Genomic DNA, 22,924 nt, shown 5'->3' on the forward strand with positions numbered 1-22,924 from the left:
AAAATTTAAAACCTAGTGGCCACGACTTTAGAGCTTTATTTCATGGGGTGAGGAGTCAAGGAGCAGAAGTATTTGGAGTATTTGGGCACTTTATGCAAAACTCTAGAAGGCATCAAGTTACCTGTGTTCCTTATGTTCAAGAAGTTGGCAGTCACGACAAGTTAATCTGTCGCAAGTTTCACAGAACAGTTTAAGCGACTCCTGTTTATGGACGGGACAGAAAACGGGACGCTGCCCTGAAGCTCCCACCGATTCTAGAGGAAAGTAACATTTTCATTAAATTTCTTGAAAAATTACATAAAGGGTTTAAAAAAAAAAAAAAAAAGAAAGAAAGAAAAGAAAACACAAACAAAAACATTGCATAAACACCCCTTGAACTATCAATCAATGCTGTAAGGAATAGACACATATATTTAAAAATGTTTGAGTTTTGCTTCTATGGTGTGGCTTTTCCAATATAAGACTTTGTTTTGAGGATAGAGCTATGGTAATACCATATTTATATAATATTTATAAACAGCCCTAGAGCGGTCCCATAGTGTGCAAATGTGGATACTGCCGCTTCATTTACAAAGTGGCACTCCGATGCGATGGTTCAGCGGTCACCAATAGCTTAAGGTGTCACTGTCGCTACAACTTTTAAACTCGAAATTAAATCTACAGTAGATGTGATATAAAGAAAGTTTGCAATATTCATTCATTATTTATTTTTTAGTTTTCATGGAAAACACAGCACTTCCTGTTTTCTGACAGGAAGTTTTTTTGAGGGGAAAAAAAAAAAGTCAGAAGTCAGAAAACAGTGTATCCCAGGCCATCTGAGCGCTCACAGAGAGAAGGCAGTCATGTGATTGACAGACAGAGCCGTGACTCTCTGTACTGGCCGGAATTCCTGTGTTTAGTCTGTTTTTTACAACCAGCACAAGTCAGAAAATCTGCCTTCAGGAGACTGGACCTGGATTTCTGGTAAGTTCAGCTTTGTTTTACAGCATGATAACAGCAATAATGAATGTATATTGCAAACTTGCTTTATTTCACATTTACCGTTGATTTAGATTTTGAAAGTAAAAAGACAGTGACCCTTTAAAATCTATCCTCTGGAAACGCTGTAAATTAATCTTGGAATAAAAATATTAAAAAAAAGAAAACCTGTGTGTGTTGCCATATTCTGACAACCTTAAAGGGGTACTCCGGCCCTGCAGTATAATTTGTGTACGGCCAGTGAGGGGGTTGAAATAGAAGCCAGCGGTGACCTACCTCCCCGGTTCCAGCGTTGGCTCCCGGATCGCTCCGCCCCCTTCCCCCGTCCGCTTCCTGGTTAGAGCTGCGGCTTGAGACGTGACATCTCAAGGCAGCTCTGCCATTCAGCGGTCGTAGCAGAGTCCCGCCTCAGCCACTGAATGGCTGAGCTGCCTTGAGACGTCATGTCTCAAGCCGCAGCTCTAACAAAGAAGCGGACCGGGGTAGGGGGCGGCGCGACCCAGGAGCCGCCGCTGGAACCGGGAAGGTAAGTCACCGCCGACTTCTATTTCAACCCCCTCCCCGGCCGTACACAGATTATACTGCAGGGCCGGATTACCCATTTAACTTTATTTTTCTTATGATGAAGTTATAGTCTTTATTGAGGGACATGTGGCATTTTAATCAGTTTTTACAATTTATTTATTTTTTATTTTTTTTTTGGGGGGGGGGGGGGGGGGGGGCGGGGCGAGAAAGAAAAATAGTAATTCAGCCACTGCTGTTTTTTCCTGGTGTACACTCTGCAGTATAAATGACGTTATCCTTATCTTGTGAGTCGGTACAATTACAGCGATACCCAATTTAAATAGTTTATGTTTTACCACCATTGCACAATGAAACCAATAATAAACATACAAAAAAAACAACTGTCACTATACTCTTTTTTCTGCGGGATGAGCTGTAGTTTTTATAAGTACCATCCTAGCTGTACATTTGGATCAGTTTAATTTGGCTTTTTGACAATGTAACCAAAACTAATGGCATTTTAGTTTTTTTTTTTCCATTGCATTTACTGTGCGGGATAAACATAAAAGACTTCATGGGGAAAGAACAATTTATTTACATATACTTTGTTTTATTTTTCAGAATTTTATTAGAATCTTACATTCTAGCCAGTATTTCAGCCAACTCTATCTGGGAGGGAGATAGAGTTGGCTGAATTACTGGCTAGAGTGTCCTGTGCACAGGAACAACAAAGTTATACTGTCATACCCCCCCTTACACTATTGTGTGGTTCTCCACACCATCTACAGGCTTAGATGCTGTACATTCAATATATACCTATATAAAACTTGGCTGTCTTCTCTCTGCTGGGAGAGGAGGCCCAAATGCTGTGAAGCCCCACCTAAGCGAAACTGTCCACTGATAAAACGAAGCAATTTTACGGCAGAAGGAAGACAAGCTTTATACAGTTATATATCAAATGTGCAGCATCTAAGCATGTGGTTGGTGCAGAAAAAGGTACATTAAGTAAGGGGGTGACAGTATTACTTTAAGACCGTTACTGCACTGAATAAAACAGAGCAGACAGTTCGCATTAAAGGCAGAATGAAATACCCTAGAAAAGGTAGTAAAACAACCTTATTAAAATAAAGGGTGCTCTTACAAAGTACATTTGGCAACTCAAAAAAAAAAAAAAAAAAAAAAACCCTTATAAGGTTCTGTAGATGGAAAAGTGTCCTACCTTTAAAGGAAGAGAGAAAAAATAAGGGTAGGTTCACACTCCGAAATCCATGCGGATAAGTTCCGGCGGATTCCGTCACAGCGCCTATCTGCTGGTGCCATAGACAGCGTCTATGATCGGGCCCATTTAGTGTTCCACCGGAAGAACTGACATGTCTATGTCTTTCGGCGGACAGCGGAATCGGCCCGGCCATAGAATGGTGTCTATGGCATGGTCACATGCTCCTCTATGTCGGCCATCTTATGGACAGACTAACCACAGAGCAGGGCAGCACCGCCTGGAGGAGAAGAGTCTGCATTTAACTCTATGGGGTATACAGGAAGCTGCTGTCAGTAAGTGCTGTGAGTACAGTTACTGATACTATATACTGAACAGTTTTACTATAAAGTGGCCAACCCCTTTAAAGGGTTAATAAGGATATCTGAATCAAGAGGAAATAAAAACCTAAATTCAGATATTCATCACCAATTTAGAAGGCAGTGCTGCAAAACCATAATCTATAGAAAGATAAGTCTTACCTGATGTTATATCTTCCTTCTTAGTGATTATGTGGTCTTTTGTAAATTTAACCCTTTGATGTGCTTCTATACATGTCTTACAAAGCCATTCCCCACATTCCCCACAGAACCCGACAGCACTCGCATTGTCTTCACAACTGGTACAAACCTAAAGAAAAAAAAAAAACACACACATTAATCCAACAAATAGTCGGGCCACTTTATTTTTTTAACATACATTAGTAAAGGTGGAGGTAATAAACATATTGGTGGTAGCTAGGGGATTCATACGTATATATTTTTACATTAAAGGAGACGTCCGGCGAAAAAATTTATTAAAGTATTATTAAACCTGTTTTAGTCTGTCCTTGAATTCAGACTGGGACCGGGGTTCACTTTTCCACAGTACAATGACAAAAGCACACTGCTAAAGCTACATTGGAGTGGTTTAAGGGGAAACATTTAAATGTACTGGAATGGATGGATACCTGGCTTTGGTATTTCTCTTATCATATCCTTAGACTTGTAATTAAAGGAGAAGTCTTTTTATTAAAGTATTGTATTGCCCCCCAAAAGTTATACAAATCACCAATATACACTTATTACAGGAAATGCTTAAAGTGTTTTTTACCTGCAGTTACTACTGCATCATGGCTTCACTTCCTGGATAACATGGTGATGTCACGACCCGACTCCCAGAGCTGTGTGGGCTGTGGCTGCTGGAGAGGATGATGGCAGAGGGATGCTCAGTGTCCTGTGTCCCTCAGTATCCCTCTGCCATCATCCTCTCCAGCAGCCACAGCCCACACAGCTCTGGGAGTCGGGTCGTGACATCACCATGTTATCCAGGAAGTGAAGCCTTGATGCAGTAGTAAGTGGAGGGAAAAAAAAGCACTTTATAAGCATTTACCGTAATAAGTGTATATTGGTGATTTGTACAACTTTTTTTTGTATACCTCATTCTAAGTTCAACACGAAGGCTAGGATCACATCTCTATCATGTAAATTTCTGTGATACACATTGTCAACCCCGAAGAATAGGATGCCAGCATACACCACAGTATGTCTATGTTCTACAGTGACTATGTCCAGCACACTGTTTTACTATAGGACTTTATTTTTTATTTTAGGTCTAATATTTTCCTCTTTGTACAACACTTCTTAAAACGGCTATTACTTTTTCAGAGCCCATTAGCATTACACTGTGTTAATTATGACACAGGCAACAGATAGGGGCCCCGAGGCTGAATATGCAGAAGTTTTTGTTATGTCATTGACTGCATCAATGGACAGCCCAATGACAAGATCAAACAGGGAGAAATAGCAGTCCGCTAACATATGTTTAAATATGTCCAGAATTAGAAAAACATGACTGCTTTTTTCCAGAAAAAACATTGCCACAACTGTTCATAGGTTGGGCATGGTACTGCATGAGAACAAGCTGCAAACCCACAGAACCTGTGGACAGGTGTGGTGCTTATTTTGGAAAAAACCCAAATTATAAGGATCTGTGACAAATTACCTGCATAGACATAGTAACCAATATCTTGCAACATCATACTGCCACAGGCAGAGGAAACAGTCACTGCATAGTTAGTGACTATGTTTGAGCACATACTATTTTACTGTAAGACTAGTACTGCACTTAAAGGGAACCTGTCAGCCCGGCTAAGGTGGCGGAGCATCTATGGTCGTCGGACTCATCTTTATTGATTAGCATAACGCGCATGCTCAGCTTCAGACTTGCAGGGAGGGTTAAGTATGACAGGCGGGCTCCGCCACCTTAGCCGGGCTGACAGGTACTCTTTAAGACCGGACCTATAAGGTTTCTAAAAGTGACCTACATTAAATTAATTCAGTGTTGGAACTCATGGTACTTTTGGGGATTCTTACAAGTTACCATTCTACTAATCATTGAGGCATCGGCTTATTAGTACAGACTGACCCTGAACACAGGTAGCAGTTCGCATATCCGTGATGCTAGATATACACAAGATGTCAGATTAATGTCAATCAGATGTTTATACGAATATCCCTAAATGTCCCCAAAAAGTCCCCCCCTAGTTGTAAAAATGAAGGTAACTTGTCTGATTCTGTAGTACCAAGTATCTGGCAATTTCACTCCCTACTGGAACAATGCAACTATCTGGTCAAGCTGAGAGGGCATGCTTAGGGTGATCTTATGCCTTACACCTGAACTGCATGTGTTAAGGTGCCTATACACCTTATACTAAAGTCAGCTTAACCATCCCACAATTGGCAGGTCAAGATGACTTTAAGAATGGCCTCCTGATGATGATGTTGTGGGGGTGCTAGATTTTTGGCACTATTTTGTTCTGTGAGCACCACAGCGTTGCCAGAGTAGTATGGCTGTGATTACCCCAAAGACAACATGTAAAGGGTCAGTCAAGCCAACCATGTGTGAGTATAGGAAAGTCAGGAGGGAGAATTGTAGGTAATACAAACATAAGGCCAACAAGTGTATGTCCTACTTAAAGTGTCACTGTTGTTAAAACTTTCAAAGTCAAAAGTAGATGTGATATAAAACAAGTTTGCAATGTATTATTTATTTTTAGTTATCATGGAAAACAGGGGACTTCCTGTTTTCTGACAGTTTTTTTCTCAAACAGGAAGCAGTCAGAAAACAGGAAGTGCTGTGTATCCCAGGCCATCTGAGCGGTCACAGAGAGAAGGCAGTCATGTGATTGACAGACATATTGAGCCGTGACTCTGTACTGGCCGGAAGGCCTGTGTTTTTTCAACCAGCACAAGTCAGAAAATCTGCCTTCAGGAGACTGGAGCTGGATTTCTGGTAAGTACAGCTTTGTTTTACAGCGTGAGAACAAAAATAATGAATGTATGTTGCAAACTTGCTTTATTTTACATCTACTGTTGATTTAGATTTTGAAAGTTATAACGACAGGGACACTAAGTCTTGTAATGTATTTGCATTTTATCTGTGCAGTATCTGCAATTGTCACAAATCATCAGCAAATCGCAGTAAACTGGTTCATCAAATACAGTACAAATAAAATACAAGACTACAACATGCGGTAAATGCACTGTGTAGGGTCACCCTTGGAGCATTGTAACACAGGTGTATGTGGTCTTTGATGTGAGTTTTTAATAAAAAAAAAATTCAAGTTATTGATTTTAAATGTACACTTCTAAGCAGAGCCACTCAGAAAAACACATCACATTTTTTCAGTGCTGTTTTTGAAAACCACACTTTTTTTAACATAGAAATCAATGGCTTTTCTTGCCAGTATAAACATAACCTTAGAAAGAGGTAAAATACCCAACACTCCTGAAGAAGTCACAGATTGTGATGGAATGTCTGGGGTTCAGGAACTCCAACGCTGTAGTATACCCCCTTTAATTTGGCGACACCATACATTGCCTTACAGCAATGTGTTTGCTTATTTGCACGTTTTTTTTTTTTTTTGCACTTTGAAAATTAGTACATCTGTGTTCACTTGTATCTTCACCCTCTTAGCTTAGTAAGGTTTTATATATGTATTGCTGACTATTGTAGGGAGGACTGGTTTTTGAGTTCTGGGGGGATCTAATGACCTGAGGGTTCTCTCTATGTGGTTTGTTTTGGTTTTGATTGATTTTATTGTTTCTTTATTATAGTTGTTTTTTTTTTATAGTTTTTTTTTTTATTAATTATCTTTGTTATGTGCAGCCCCTTTTTGGTTTGCAACTTTTCTTTTTTTCTGGGGTAAAATACCTAGAACACAGCCTCCAAAGGTGAGCGCCACATGATCACATGTCAAACGACAGTAGCGCAATCAAAATACTTTTTTTTTTAAAGCCAAATCACACAGAAGTCACAAGCAAATCACAATCACATGTGACTTGCATTGAGCTCAATGGTAGCAAAGTCTACTGATCTTTCTGTGACCAACATGTGAGATCACATGAGATCATCTTTATGTGGCCTAGCCTTAGGCTATAGTCACACGTCCCGTAAAGTTGTCCTTAATTGTGGATCCGTAACCACGGTTCAACTTGGAGCACATTGATTTATACTGGGCTATTTACACAGTGTGTTAATTTTGATCTGTAATCCTTTCTGTAAAATAAAGGACATGTCCTAGTGCGGATTGTGATTGCAGTACTGATTACCAATACAAGTCTATGGGATCAGTATTTTTTACGGACGTCATGGATATCACATCCGTAATGTCCGCCAAAAAACGCAGATTAATTTATGCAAACTAGTACTATTCACATTTTATTGAAACGGATGCAATTACAGGAGCAAATACGTATGATTTTCACAGAGGAAAAAAACCGGGTTTTATGCGGTCCAAAAAAAACACTGTACGTGTGAATGAGGCCTGCTTCTGTGGCTCCCCGACGTCCCACTCAGCCAATAAGTGGCCGTGGCAGAACAGTGCACTGACTAGCTATGCGAGACATTAAGGAGCCAAGAGCCACAGAAGCAGGCCGAAGCACAGAGTAGGGGGCGGCGCTTAACATACTCGCAGTGGAATGAAAAATACGCTGCAAGTATGTAAGCTCATACAAACTGACGGTACTGGGAATCGCTGCAGATTTCATTGCGGAACTCACTGTGAAATCCAATGCGACTCTGCTAAGATACCCTGAGGTTTTAGCAATTAAACCATGGTTGTGGAAGTGGACATTAACTTCAACATGTTAACAGCCACGTATGTATACATTTTGGCGGTCAAGAAGGAGCAGGTCAGGTGCCCTGGACATAAGAGGCTTATTAAAAATACTGCCTTCTTTTACTGGCTACACACCACAAGGGTAAACTACAACCTTAAAGGGGTTATCCAGCGCTACAAAAACATGGCCACTTTTCCCCCCTACTGTTGTCTCCAGTTCAGGTGCAGTTTGCAATTAAGCTCCATTTACTTCAATGAAACAGTTTCAAAACCCCACCCAAACTGGAGACAACAGTAGGGGGAAAGTGGCCATGTTTTTGTAGCGCTGGATAACGAGCGCTTGGAGGTACAAACGGACAAAAACATGAAAACTATTTTCCTGATAAATCAGTTACCCATGTCATTTACAGGAGAATTCTGGGAAAATCTGGAGGTGGTGGGAACATAAGCGGGATACTTGACTATTCTTGTGCCCCCGCAGCGCCACCATTCATGGTCTTCTGATCTCCTGGTCCTGTGACATCTGGACCTGGCTCAGAAATTCCTGCTTAGCCAGTCGGTGACTGAGGGGGGACGTATCTGCAGTGACTGACTGGCTAAGTGGGTACGTCCAGCAAAGTCATGAGAAACAGATGACTGAAGACTGACATTACGTGGTGGCACTGCAGCTGCACGGAGACGAATAGGTATTCCTTGATTGTTATGTTCTCACCACCACATGACCGCCAGGGCTGTGGAGTCGGAGTCGTAGAGTCGGAGCTAGTTTTGGCTGGAGTCTGAGTTGGAAAAAAAAATGTACCGACTCAGACTCCAGCTTTAAAAAATGTAGAATTAAATTTTAATATGAACTTTACAAGTTTTGCTCATGAATATATATTATGAGCAACATTCTAATAGGACACTGGCCCTATTACATAAGGGCGGTCAGGGAATATATCAGTAATAGGACACTGGCCGTATTACATAAGGGTGGTCCGGGAATATATAAGTAATAGGACACTGGCCCAATTACATAAGGGTGGTCGGAGAGTATATCAGTAATAGAACACTGGCCCAATTACATAAGGGTGGTCAGGGAATATATCAGTAATAGGACACTGGCCCTATTAGATAAGGGTGGTCGGGGAATATGTCAGTAATAGGACACTGGTCCTATTACATAAGGGTGGTCAGGGAAAAGCTGGATGACTGTATATGAGCAGCAGTATAATATAAAGATATCTTGTGTAATATAGAGGAGGAGGAGAAGACATAAGTAGTGTAGCTGTAACCTCTGTCCTCAGTGTGGTGTTTTCTCTCTGGGAGAAGATTGTGTGTTTCTTCCATGTTCTATGGCTGCAGCTGTGTGTGTGTGCGTGCGTGCTATGGCTGCAGTAGGCTGTGTGTGTGCTATGACTACAGCAGGCTGTGTGTGCGCTATGGCTGCAGGAGGCTGTGTGTATCTAGGCTACGGCTGCAGCAAGCTGTGTGTGTGCACACTATAGTTGCAGCAGGCTGTGTGTGTGCGCTATGGCCGCAGCAGGCTGTGTGTGTGGGGTGTGCGCTATGGCTGCAGCAAGCTGTGTGTGCTATTGCTGCAACAGGCTGTGTGTGTGTGCTATTGCTGCAACAGGCTGTGTGTGTGTGCTATGGCTGCAACAGGCTGTGTGTGTGTGCTATGGCTGCAACAGGCTGTGTGTGTGCGTGTGTGTGTGTGTGTGTGCGCGCGCGCTATGGCTGCAGCAGGCTGTGTCGGTGTGTGTGTGTGTATGTTATGGCTGCAGCAGGCTGTGTCGGTGTGTGTGTGTGTATGCTATGGCTGCAGCAGGCTGTGTGTGTGTGTGTATGCTATGGCTGCAGCAGGCTGTGTGTGTGTGTGTGTGTGTGTGTATGCTATGGCTGCAGCAGGCTGTGTGTGTGTGTGTGTGTGTGTGTGTGTGTGTGTGTGTGTGTGTGTGTGTGTGTGTGTGTGTGTGTGTGTGTGTGTGTGTGTGTGTGTGTGTGTGTGTGTGTGTGTGTGTGTGTGCGCGCGCGCGCTATGGCTGCAGCAGGCTGTGTCGGTGTGTGTGTGCGCGCGCGCGCGCTATGGCTGCAGCAGGCTGTGTCGGTGTGTGTGTGTGTGTGTGTGTGTATGCTATGGCTGCAGCAGGCTGTGTGTGTTTGTGTGTGTGCGTGCTATTGCGTGCCCCCACAGTGACCTTCTATATCATTGTGTGACCCCTCTCTATATCACTATGTGTTACCTCTTTATTACAAGGATCTGGCATTGTTAGCAGTGTTTCTTGTATGGTGAATATTTAGTTAGAAACATAGAAGACTGTCACCAGGAAAAGACCACCTGCTTCATCTAGTCTAGTTCTGGGTTGTTCAGGACATGGAGACTGGAGACTGGCTGCATCCACTGCACACAAAGTAGAAGCTGCTTTATATATATTATATATATATATGTATATATATATCTTTCGCTATTCTCTCAGAAGTCGCCCCAGGATCATGTAGGACATTAGGGAGAAGCTGCTGAGCCAGTGTGACAAATAACTCCCCTGGTATCTGACTGGCCATTTATGAAGGAGCAGGAGTTGGAGTCGGTCCTTTTACATTTTCCCAGAGTGCCCCTTTAATATTATAAAGGGTATACTGATTGAAGTGTAGGTGGTCATACCTGCTCAGACTTTTCATCAGTGCTACTTGGTGATTCCGATGTGTCTTTCACAAAGTAATTGTCCACTAGGTCGATCTGCCTGCATTCTTGTCTGCATACTGGGCACCTTATTACACCAACTAAAACCAAAAAGACAGGAAAAAAATTACATGTAAAGGACTGTATTGTTTATACTACACATTTAATTATTCAATAAGCTGATTGACAGAAATACAAGATTATTATTCATTTTTATTACTTTTTAGGGTAAATTTACACATGGCAGAAAAATATATTCCACAAACAAAAGCTAAACTAAATTATATCCACCAGTGCACCTTTTATAATACAGGTAGCTTTTACACTGACAATGGCATGAAACCTGCAGTGAAACATGCTTAAGTCAGGTAAACACAGATTTCATTCTGCAAAAATATGCAACATAAATGGCACAGCAGCTGAAAAACTGTTTGCTAGAGAATTACTCTAAACAAAATTACAAGTTAAAGGTTTTTTTTATTCTATAAAATTTACTACAGATGTAAAAATATGCCGCAATTTATTTAATCATTGGATGCCACTACTGTACGGTATAACGCAAGAGGCACTTAATTTAAAGGCAATCTGTCAGCTGTAATTCAAGTTTGAAACTGCTGACACTGTTATACAGCGAAAAAACAGAAGGTGCCACAGCAACTCACAGGTGCAAGAGCTTACCGTATATACTCCTCCCAGTGTACACACAAACACCTGATCTGTTGATAGGAGGATCTTAGCAAACTCACTTTTTAATATCTACAGAGCAGGTGTGTATCGTGTGTACGCTGGGAGGAGTATACTGTATACGGTAAGCCCTTGCACCTGTGGGTTGCTGTTGCACCTTCTGTTTCTTTTGTCTGTACTTAAGCCACAAGCAGCATGCAACCTGCAGTGTGAACAGAGTCAGATGTGCTGCCAATTTTCCCTTTTTTAGTGTTATACAGCTGTTGGTGCAGAGACTAAATGGACACAAGGTTACCGACCACCACTCTAAAAACCAGGGATCTGGCTGATTATATATCTATATAGTATAGAAGCATATATAGTGTATATATACACACACACACACTGTATAATATACATAAATACATATGCTTATAGGTACAGTAATACCTTGGGGCTCAACCACTTCTGTATACGAACAAAATTGCCCCCTGAAGTTTTGCTCGGTACTTGAACATTGATCGGTATCTGAACAAAATCGTGGTAGATAACTGTCAGCTGACGGTTATTGAGGTGTTCAGGAATACCAAGGTTACAGGAGTGTGGATTCCAGTCAATGATGGGAATCTTCGCTCTAAAGGGGTGTTCCCCTGCAGCAGAGAGAGAGAGAGACAGGAGCAGACGGCTGTTTGTCCCGCGTCACCCTTGCTTCTCTCAGCTGCGGGGGAAAAGCCCCTCCAGCCTGCCCCAGCTCACAGCAGCCTTCTCCAGGCCGCTGGCAGCCGCCCGCACCTCTCACCCTGCAGCCAGCAAGTGCTCCATTAGCCTGGAACAGCTAACAACACCCTTCTCCATAATGATAGGAATCCCAGAGCTAAACAGGTGCGGGAGACACACGTTTAGAGCAAGGATTCCAATCACCATGATGGGAACCCCCAATCCTTTACAGAGCGTTCCCTGCAGCTGAGGCAAAAAGAGAGGCAGCAGTGGGCAGGTGTTTGAACTTACCGTGCCGCCCTTGCTTCTCTCAGCTGCGGGGGGGGAACAGCCGCTCCAGCCTGCTCAAGCTCACAGCACCCCTCGAGGCAATCGGTCCAGTACCCAGTCGCCGACAGTCTCTTCCAGTCTCCAGCTCCCGGCACCCTTCTCTAGGCCGTTGGCCCTCCGCACTTTAAGTTCGGCAGCTGCCGGCTCCCACTTCTCCCCGCCGCAGTCTCTGGCACCCCTCCCCAGGCCAATTGAACTGTCCACCAGTGCGGGAAGTTCAAAAGACCACCGCGCTCCTGCCTCTCTCTCTCTCTGCCTCTGCTGCAGGAATTCCTGGCGAGAGACAGGAGTATGGCGGTCTTTTGAACTTTCCACGTCAGCGGACAAATCAGGGGCTTGGAGAGGGGTGCCAGGAGCTGGGGCAGGATGGCAGGGATGTTTCCTATAGCGGCAATGGGGAGAAGTAGCAGTGGCCGGGAAAGAGAAAGCTGGCGACTGTTGGGTGAGCGATGCGGGGGGCAGCAGACGGCAGGGCACGGGTGCAGGAGGGCCTTGCGAAGGGTGCTGTGAGCTGGGCCAGGCTGGAGGGGCTGTTCTCCACAGCTAAAAGAATCAAGGATGGCACAGGAAGTTCAAACAGCTGCTCACTGCTGCCTCCCTCTCTGCCTCAGCTGCGGGGAACACCCTGTAAAGGAGCAGGGATTCCCATCATAATGGGGGGGAATCCTCGCTCTAAACAGGTGTTCCCAGCAGCGGACAGGTGTTTGAACTTCCTGCCCTTGTTTCTCTCAGCTGTGGGAGAGCACCCCATAAAGGATTGGGGATTCCCACTATAATGATGGAAATTCCCCCTCTAAACAAGTGTTCCCTGCACCCATTTAGAGCGGGGATTCCCGTCATTATGAGATGCATCACTACTTACTGACAGTCTTTGCACTCTGTGGGCCGGACACTTGCAGAGCAGAGGTTGGTAATCTAGACAACGAACAATTGGATCGAAAGACCAGCATAAAAGAGGGGGCGGCAAGTTTGCTAAATGATTTACAAATATATTTAAATTAACAATTGTTACAAGTATAACTATTAGCTAAGATGGGAGTATATCCTTTATGGTGCTTATACAAAAGGACAATAAATCTACCATCTGTACCTTTATACATATTATCTTCATGCATACACACAAAATCACACACCCATAAACCAGTTAAAAAGTTGTTTTACTACATGTTTCCGCAATAACACAGAAATCCACTAGTTACATTTTAATGTCTCAGAACTATGTATATCTGGGATCATTGTCTTTCTGTAATACAGATGGCATATCAAAATTATGTGGTAGGCCTTTTCGTCCAGTGTGTCAGTCACCATGTGCAAGTAGCCGACTCTGGGTCCAGCAAAAACTTCCCAGACCCCCTCCTTGTTTGGCAGCTGGTGTCACACAATGAGCAACCCACCTGTCAAACCTGCAGTTAGAAGTCTTTTGGTTTCAGCTGAAATGGAAAAAATGTTTATATTTTACTGCATTAGGGTAGCTTCACACGTACCGCATCGCTGCGTATTTATCGCTGCGTGTTTGGTGCGATTTTTACATGCGAGTTTTGATTTTCACATGATTTTCATGTGAAAATCAAAACTCGCATGTAAAAACCGCACCAAACCCGCAGCAATAAAAATGCAGCGATAAATAAGCAGCGTTAAATACGCAGCGATACGGTACGTGTGAAGCTACCCTTAGGCGATGCTTGATGATTTTGTGCGGTGTAGTACCAATCACTCAAATGGCTGACTGACTGATTCTGTAACGGCCTTTGTTCTGCCAGAATTTCCTTCAGTTTCCGAGTGCCTCTTGATGGTATGGGAAACTTTACATGTTTATACTTCTAAGTTTTAAAATTAGGGATGAGTGATTTTACAGTACTAGCTAAGCACTTTGCTAGACTTGGCCGTCGGCTTGTCAGCCTGCTGCCTTTAATCACCATACTGCTCCACTCGGGGGGCCAGGAAAAGCTGGATCCAGTCCTGGGAAACTGGGAGTAGTTTCCCAGGACTGTATCCACTTTTTCCAGGCACCCAGATCGGAGTGGCCATTAAAAAAATAAAAAAATAAAAATCAGTGCTCTATTAGTATAGCCTGCATGTGTCCTTTTGAAGGCCTTTAGCTGCGATGGTGACCAATTGGCTCCCCATGATTGTGTAGCGAGGGTGCTGACTGACATTCTGACAAGGTGCAGCACCTGTGTCAAAATACCCTCCACCTGCTGCTATCACTATTTATTGTAACAATTAGAGGGTTATGGTGCATTTACAGACAGATTTATCTGACAGATCTTTGAAGCCAAAACCAGGAACAGACTATAAACAGGGATCAGGTCATAAAGGAAAGACTGGGATCTAACCTCTTTACAAATCCATTCTTGGCTTTGGCTTCCAAAATCTGTCAGATAAAACGCACCCTAAAACTGCCCGGACAGGACCAAAGTCTGATCCTGGCTGTTGCAGGCAAGTGTCAGCATTAGCAGTTAAAGGGGTTATCCAGCGCTACAAAAACATGGTCACTTTTCCCCTCTCGTCTCCAGATTGGGTGGGGTTTGGTACTCTGTTCCATTCAAGTAAATAGAGCTTAAATTGCAAACCACACCTGAACTGGAGATGACAGGGAGAAAAGTAGCCATGTTTTTGTAGCACTGGAGAACCGCTTTAAGAGTGTTCAGCAATTTTTACTTTAGCCACTAAGCACAACAGGCGACACTTTTACTGGTCTGTGGAGAACACTATATAAAAGTAACATTTATAGACCCTGCAGGTAACACAGGATCCACCATTCACAATAGCTGATGGTCACAGATGCCCCTTCCTTGCACAACAACCTCTGTACGGTTCCCAAAACATGCTTAGAAAAGTGCCCTATAAGTCGATAAACGCCAGTTCACAGGTTCTAAACATTTTAGTACTAAGTGAAAAAAAAACCATTCCCTTTAACATGTCTGTGGTCTAGGAGTAATTTTTTTTTTCTATTTTTTTTTTTCAATTTATTGAGGTGACACTAATGCTAAGTTTACACGGAGCGATAATTCGCCCGATCGTACGATTAACGATTTTGAAGTAACTTTTTTTTTATAACTATCAGCGTTTAGATGGAACGATATATCGTTCAGAAAAATTGTTTTGCGATCGCTTAAGCCTATCTCGCACATAGGTAAAATCAGTGAACGACTGTTTACACGGAACAATCTGCAAATTTTTTGCGAACGATCAACGACGATTTATTAACATGTTTATAGATCAAAATGAACGATTTTTAGCTAATCGCTTGATTCGCTGTGTTTACACGGAACAATTATCGCTCAATGCGATTGTTATTGCGAAAATTCGCCTGATAATCGTTCAGTGTAAACGTAGCATAAGGGTCCGTTTACACAGAAAGATTATCTGACAGATTATCTGCCAAAGATTTGAAGCCAAAACCAGGAATGGATTTGAAAAGAGGAGAAATCTCAGGCTTTCCTTTATGACCTAATCTCTGTTTATAGTCCGTTCCTGGCTTTGACTTCAAATCTTTGGCAGATAATCTGTCAGATAATCTGTCTGTGTAAATGGACACTATGTAACGTATAGTTCTGTTACAGGAAAAATAAATTTAACCACACTGATTTACTATTCAATAATAGCATGGAAAGCTTCTCATTATTACAAGTTATTAAAATATTAAAGGACAACTCCGGCAGGTCACTATTTTCCCTTATTTAACACACATTACACAGTAATATAACTTTGTACTGTGTGTTCATTAGCTGTGTGAATGATTGAGTTGTCCTTTAAAAGGAGAAATACAAGCAGCCAATAAGGTGCTAGATGAAAATAAGCCATCTACTACATGTCTGTTGCTATAGGAGCAATCTTAAATGTGATATAGAGTCCCTTCTCCTCCTTACTCCTGTGCCCATCTAAGATTTATTGCCTTTCTAAGCTCCCAAACCAAGATGTATTGCTGCCTACACAACAATAAATCATCACTCAAGAATAAGTAGATGTGGAGAGCAGACTATAAAAGCACAGCAGCAGCGGCTGAGGAGAGATGGAGGTTTCATCCCAGCATGTCTGTCACTGATCCAGTGTAACAATGCGGCTGCTGAGTGACAACACTAGATTTATTATGATCCATTTATGTAGATTGAGGCAATAACTGTTACCAGAGACTTCCATGACCATAAGGTCTACAGTTCTACCACTCCATTTATATCAACATAAAAGCAAACAATTATTTTTTTTTTAAATGACTACTTAAGGGCCTTTCACACTGAACAAAAAAGGCAGAATTTTAAGCCTACCCCACGCTGCGGACACCGCTTGAAATTCGGCCTATCCCATTGTTTTAATGGGATTTCTCGTGCGCCTCTGCTCAAAGAATTGACATTTCAATTAACAAGCTAGCAGATCAATGGGGCAGGCAGGATTTTAAGCCAAAACCAGGAATGGATTTGAGGTAAGGAGAAATCTTAGTCTTTTTATAGTGTGTTCCTGGCTTTGGCTTCAAAAATCTGTCAAGATATTCTCTCTGTGTAAAAGTGCCCTAAGGGATGGGAGGAGAGGAGGTGGTGTCACAGCTCTCAGAAGATCGGGAGTGTGGGAACGCCACTCTGACACTTCACTGGAGAATAAAAGCATTTTAACCCATTTGAGGAAGCACAGCTGGATACATAAATGTACCATGTGTCTCCTTGACCTAGAGAAGAAATGACAGGAATTAATTTTAAGAGTACATTTAAGAAAGACATTTCAAAAGTTTTCATAGGGCCGGGTCTGAGTGTTCGGACCTGTACTAATCGCCATAACAAGCAGGGAGAAGACCGCACAGCAGAACGGTCAGCTGCCCACTCTGTCAGTCAAGAGAGTCGGGCTCCATAGACTTACACATCAGGATCCGGACTCACCACGTGACACAAAGCTGGCAGAGGACTGTCCAGTACAGGTCTTAACACTCAGACCCAGACTGATCAAAATTTTGGACGTCTCTCTATGACATACAGAAATTAAAAATTGCTGCAGCAAACTGCAAGGGTCAGGACTCCCCCCAAAATACACATGGCAAAAACCTGTTCCAATTTTTTTCAATTAAAAAAAAAAATAAAAAAAGGGTCCCTAGCAAACCACCTGATCATATAGAATGTACCAACTCACCATGCCGAGGTGACCCCCACAGAGACTTGGACCCTCTACTTGTTCGCTATTCATTTGCTTTTTATGACTATGAAATGTCAAAGGTTTTTTTTGAAACTTTAATACTTTAAATAAGGTGTCATGTCTTTGTCAATTATATACTGTAATGGTGCGTTTACACAGATTTATCTGACAGATCTTTGAAGCCCAAACCAGGAAAAGACTATATACAGGGATAAGGTCATAAAGGAAAGACTGGGATCTATCCTCTTTTCAAATCCATTCCTGGCTTTGGCTTCCAAAATCTGTCAGATAAATCTGTCTGTGTGAACGCACTATTACTATCCAAACCGGCAAAACAATGAGAATAGGCAACAGATAACCACCTGCCTAGTACCAATACCCACTAATTATGTTTAATTAGAATAAGCCAAAAGTCCTTTTTAATGGTTAATAAAGCTTTCCATGAGTCACCATAAATACACATCAATCCCCTTATTACAAAGTGACTCCGAACATGAATCAGCTATAGCATGACCATGAGTAATAATGACTCATAGTGAGTCAGGCACACTGACAGACATGCATGACCACATAGGGAGTGGTGAGTAAGTATGGTGATCCGCCCATAGGCAAACACATCTATAGTTCTATAGCACAATCTCCTGCAGGAATCATTGCATTTTCTGAGGCTCTTTTAGCTAGTTTAAACCGATAATAGAAAGTACTTTATTAGAGTAACACCTGCAAATGAGTCCCTCAGGCTTATAAACCCAAGTTTCTTAAAAATCGCCTGTATTATTGATTTTTGTAAAAAAAAATAAAAAAAATTAAATGACAGTGACACTTTAAACAATGGGGAGGAGAGAACAGGCGTAACACAAGAAGGGTGCAAATTAGCTAAAGGAATGTATTTGCAGAAAATATTTAACTTGATGGGCCCCATATGAGTCAACATGAAAATACCCCTTACGGGTAGCTTCACACGTGCTGTATTGCTGCTTTTTTATCGCTGCGTTTTTGGTGCGATTTTTACATGCGAGTTTTGATTTTCACATGAAAATCATGTGAAAATCAAAACGTGCATGTAAAAATCGCACCAAAAACGCGATAAAAACACAGTGTTAAAAACGCAGCGATACGGTACGTGTGAAGGCACCCTAAAAGGAAGCTGCCACATTGCACTTGCACTGGGATATTCCATCATGATGTTATAGAGCAGAAAGAGCTGAGCAGACCGATATATTTGTGGGCAAAGATTTAGTATAACTTGTCATTGATTGAGATCACTTATGCTGCGTTTACACGTAACGATTATCGTGCGAATTTGCGTGATAACGAATTCGAACGATAATCGTACGTGTAAACGACGAACGAGAAATCGTTCATTTTGATCTTACAACAGGTTCTCAAATAGTCGTTCGTAAAAAATTTGCAGATCGTTCCGTGTAAACAGTCGTTCGCTGATTTAACCAATGTGTGAGACAAAGGGGGGGGGGGGAACGGGACTCCAGTACATGCATTCCACGTCCGTGATCCGTCAGGATCACGGAATGTGGGAATGCAGCCTTACAGTGTCCACTAGACCAGTGCTTCTCAAACTTTTTCTACTGGAGTCACACCCGACAAACAAAATGATACCTGGGCCTCACCAGACTGACCAAGAGGATGCCAGGGCCTCACCATCTGTGGTTGAAGTCTATGCAGATATAAGAACTTTTGCTTTGTCTCCTAATCTCCTAATGCACTTTAAGTGCAGAATGAGCCAACAATGTTTCATAACCAGAGATTGTTGCAGTCAGGGAAAGGTTTGTGCAGCTTATAGTTACTTTCATGAATACTCCCTCCCCAGCTGCGCCTCACCAACAAATAGGGGGCGTCTCACTGGTGAGGCCCGCCTCACAGTTTGGGAAGCACTGCACTAGACTCTTTAACCCAGAATGACCAGGAATTTTAAACAATCAAGTTAAAGGGGTATTCCACCCAAGTACTAAAAAGTGCTAAACCTAGCTGGTCTTACCAACTCCTCCTAAGCATTTTGAGCTGATTCCAGAGTTTCAAGTTCTTCTAAAAGCCAGTCTATATGCAAGATGCCGCCAGCCGGGAAACTACTTTTCCCAGCATTCATTGCACCTCAGAGCCAACTGGCATGTATCTGCCCATCACTAGCTCAACCTGCTTCTGCTTTACACTGTAAACAAAATGTATCTACCTATCTATCCATCTACATAGATAGATTAGAAAGGGAAAAGTGAAACAAAACTGTTTCCTTTCCTCTATACGGCTCAGGAGGTTGTCACTGTTCTGACGTTTCCCTGCCCCTTGACCAGGTGCTAACTGATTGGTGTATTGTCAGTGGTGAGCAGGGTTACAGATGAGATGTTACAGCTTGCCTGGTAACAGGAGACAGATCATGTGACTTTGGTCTCAGAAGGGAGGGGGAGCACAGAGGAGTGGAAACAAAGTGGACCAGGAAGTGAGGATTTTCTGCAGCTTTAGGGTTTGAGTAAGAATGTGCAGCCCAACGGCCTCATTCATGTACCAGTAATAGAAGCCTATTATAAACAAGCTTAGATTATGGGTGTGGTGTGAACATGGTTAAAGCGTAACTGTCTTTTTTATTGCAGAAATCAGTAGTATAAGCGATTTTAAGAAACTCTGTAATAAGTTTTATCAGCCAAAAAAGCCTCCTTCTGTACTCAAGAAGCAATCTCCCAGCCTCCCCCCCTGACTTCTTATCCGTGCATTATCAGGCAAACATGTCTTCATTACAGAGAAGCCAGTGAAGACGGGCTCTGCTCTCTCCATTCTATCCTTATGGAGGGGGGAGGGGCCGAGGGAGCAGGAAGAGGTGACATGAAGGTCAGCTGTTTGTAGAATCTCTGGGCACCTAAAACGCAGGATTCTGGGGTCAGAAAGGTGCTTATCTATGAACTTACTGAGAGAAGATTGCAGGGTGTTGTGCTGTGCAGGACTGCTCCATGCTCAGTCACTCCTAACAGCCCCTCCCCTCTCCATAGCCACATAATGGACACAGAAATCCTGCTTCTTCTGAAGTTAGGGGGGAGGCTGGGAGATTGCTTTTTCAGTCCAGAGGGAAACTCATTTGGTTTATAAAACCTATTACAGAGTTTCTTAAAATCGCTTGTACTGTTGATATTTAATGTTTTAAAAAAAATGGCCCTGAAATGACAGTTACGCTTTAAATTTTCTTAAAGGGGAACTCCAGGTAGAGGTTAAAAAATGAAACTTCTGCAGAAGCATAAAGCATTACTTACCTGTCTATCCCAGTTTTGAAACTACCAAAAATCCATTTATTTGAGGGGGGGGGGGGGGGGGGTTTGCTCTGTTTTGTGTTTTGGTTCTTCCTAGTTTGGCATTTCCCAGAATGCAATGCTTTCCTTCATGTGATCATCACAGCCCCAACCCATTACAATCAGTAAAATTAGTTCAGCAGCTGTTTCTGTTCGGTCAGAGATGGTGAATCACTCAGGGGATTGGGTTATCCAGCCAAGCCTCCTGTGAGAACACCTGGTCAATCAACTAAAGAATTCCCCGGCAATGGTGCCCATTCCACCCTATACTAGATCTCAGACTTGCAGTAAGCAATTTCGCACACAGTGCCTTGAAATAGGTGGTGTTCAGCTGAACAGCTAAATGTATGCATGCACCAAAAAAAAAAAAAATTTAAAGCACAGCACTCACCCATTTTGTCTTTTACACAATTTCTTGATTCAAGCAGTAAAATAGCGTAGGGGGGCAATAAAAGCAAAGAATGCACCATAGGCTTGCGCGCACCACTGTTTTACGGCTTGAATAAAGAAGAGTTGCACAGAAGACAAGAGTGAGCTCCACCGTTTCTACATTACTGGAGCACTGAGCACCTTGTTCTTCTGAGCACTGCAGAGAGGTTGCAGTACTGGAATATGACAACACTGCGGGGATAATGGCTTCCTAGTGGCTTCACGGTTGAATCTTCTAAATCTGTGACAGTTCATTTCTATCTTTTCTCAACTCGTTTCTTGCTACCTTGCTTACTATTTCCAACAAAACATCTGATGGTTCTGAGATCATGCCCCATCTGTCTGGGCTGCAATATGATCAGCATCACCAGGTGCGTCAGATGAAAATTATATGGTCAATACTCCCTTGGCTCATATTTGTGTACTCGGTGCATACCAGAGCTAACAGAACAAGATTTAAAGGGGTATTCCACTCAATCATAACTTACTACAACAAAAAGTACCATCAAAACATAACCTAACATAAAACATAGCATAAAAACTACAATTATTAATATAGCTCCCAAGTGTACACGCTATAAAAAGTATATCCAATTACAATGTATAGGTTTTAAAGGGCTATTCCACTCAAACATAAAACTTTTGAGATGTTGCACCCTATGGTGGGGCTTACAATTCCTTCCATATTTATTATCTGTTCAGTCTCCTTTCCCCAGTTCTGAGTTGGTGCTTTTTGCTGAAAACACAAATCTGTGTGTGAGCTTTTCTCTGTCTCCCCCTCCCTTCTGAGACAGATGATGTAAACAAGTCCCTGGCAGGCTTTATCTGCAACATTGTAGCTTCTTTATAATGTTGGGAGGGTTAATCAGTGAGTTGATTAGCAACTTGACCTCACAATAACCCCCCCTGCATTACAAAGATGGTCCAATGTTGCAGATGAAGCTAGCCAGGAACTTGTGTACATCAGCAGTCTCACGAGGGAAGGGGGATAAGGGGAAAAAGGCTCACACACAGATTTGTGTTTTCAGCTGAAGGCAGCAGCTCAGAACTGGGGTAAGGAGAGTAAATAGATAACAACAAGTATGGAATCAATTGTTAGTCTCCCCATGTGCAACAACATAAAAAAGTTATGTTTAAGTGGAATTCCTATTTCAGGATTTATAGATTTAAAATAATTTCTTTATAAAAATAAAAATTACACAGAAAAAGAAAATTTAACAAACTGGTTGCTTATCCATGACACATTCTGCGTAACGAAAACTGCTTTGCACAAACACAAGATATCAACGTTAGTCAATTTACAAACAAAAATGACTTGAATAAAAATTGGGAACGAGCAATAAAACAATATTAAGTGGAATATAATGTGTCAGAAGAGAGGGGGCCCAGGGTTAGCTCATTGCTCATCAGCGTCATTGAGAAGACACCAAGGTCAGGCAGTTTATGCCTTAGGCTGTAGAACTGGCCCCATTCCTGGCTATGTCACCTAGAGCACTGCCTCAGGAAACTCCAGCATTTCAGCAGTGATATATCCCTGAGGAGCTAACACTGCCTACAATATATTGGTTATAGCCTAACACACAGCAGCTACAGAAATGTAGATCTAGAAATATATGGAATTAAACAGATAGAGACTCTCACATTAACCAGCAACTGATAACACTGCCCACTCCTCGATGTGACTGAGAATCAGTCCCCTGCTACTAAACCGGTGAGCTTACTGCTTAAAATCCAGCTGTGTACTCCCAAATACAGATCTGCTTTCTTCTTCAGGTGTTTGCTAGGCAAGTACTGACATCACAGGGCTTCCCTCAGCAGAGACAGCATGGAGGCATGCAGAGGAGATGCACTCTGCATGTTCTCCCTATGCCTGTCTG

The 22,924-nt window shown here is 42.5% G+C and overlaps 1 protein-coding gene across 4 annotated transcripts in view; it reads right to left on the reverse strand.

Annotated features, from left to right (window-relative positions):
* Positions 1-22,924, reverse strand: part of TRIM33 (tripartite motif containing 33) — a 93,946-nt gene that overhangs the window by 45,088 nt on the left and 25,934 nt on the right. For all 4 annotated transcript variants that reach the window (XM_069944389.1, XM_069944388.1, XM_069944387.1 and 1 more), the window contains exons 2-4: positions 10,480-10,598; positions 3,220-3,367; positions 122-254 (exon numbers count right to left, since the gene is read on the reverse strand). In XM_069944389.1, coding sequence (XP_069800490.1) covers positions 122-254; positions 3,220-3,367; positions 10,480-10,598 — 400 coding nt within the window. The remainder of the gene's footprint in view (positions 1-121; positions 255-3,219; positions 3,368-10,479; positions 10,599-22,924) is intronic.

This window comes from Dendropsophus ebraccatus, chromosome 11, assembly GCF_027789765.1.
Source record: "Dendropsophus ebraccatus isolate aDenEbr1 chromosome 11, aDenEbr1.pat, whole genome shotgun sequence".
Taxonomy (NCBI): Eukaryota; Metazoa; Chordata; class Amphibia; order Anura; family Hylidae; genus Dendropsophus; species Dendropsophus ebraccatus.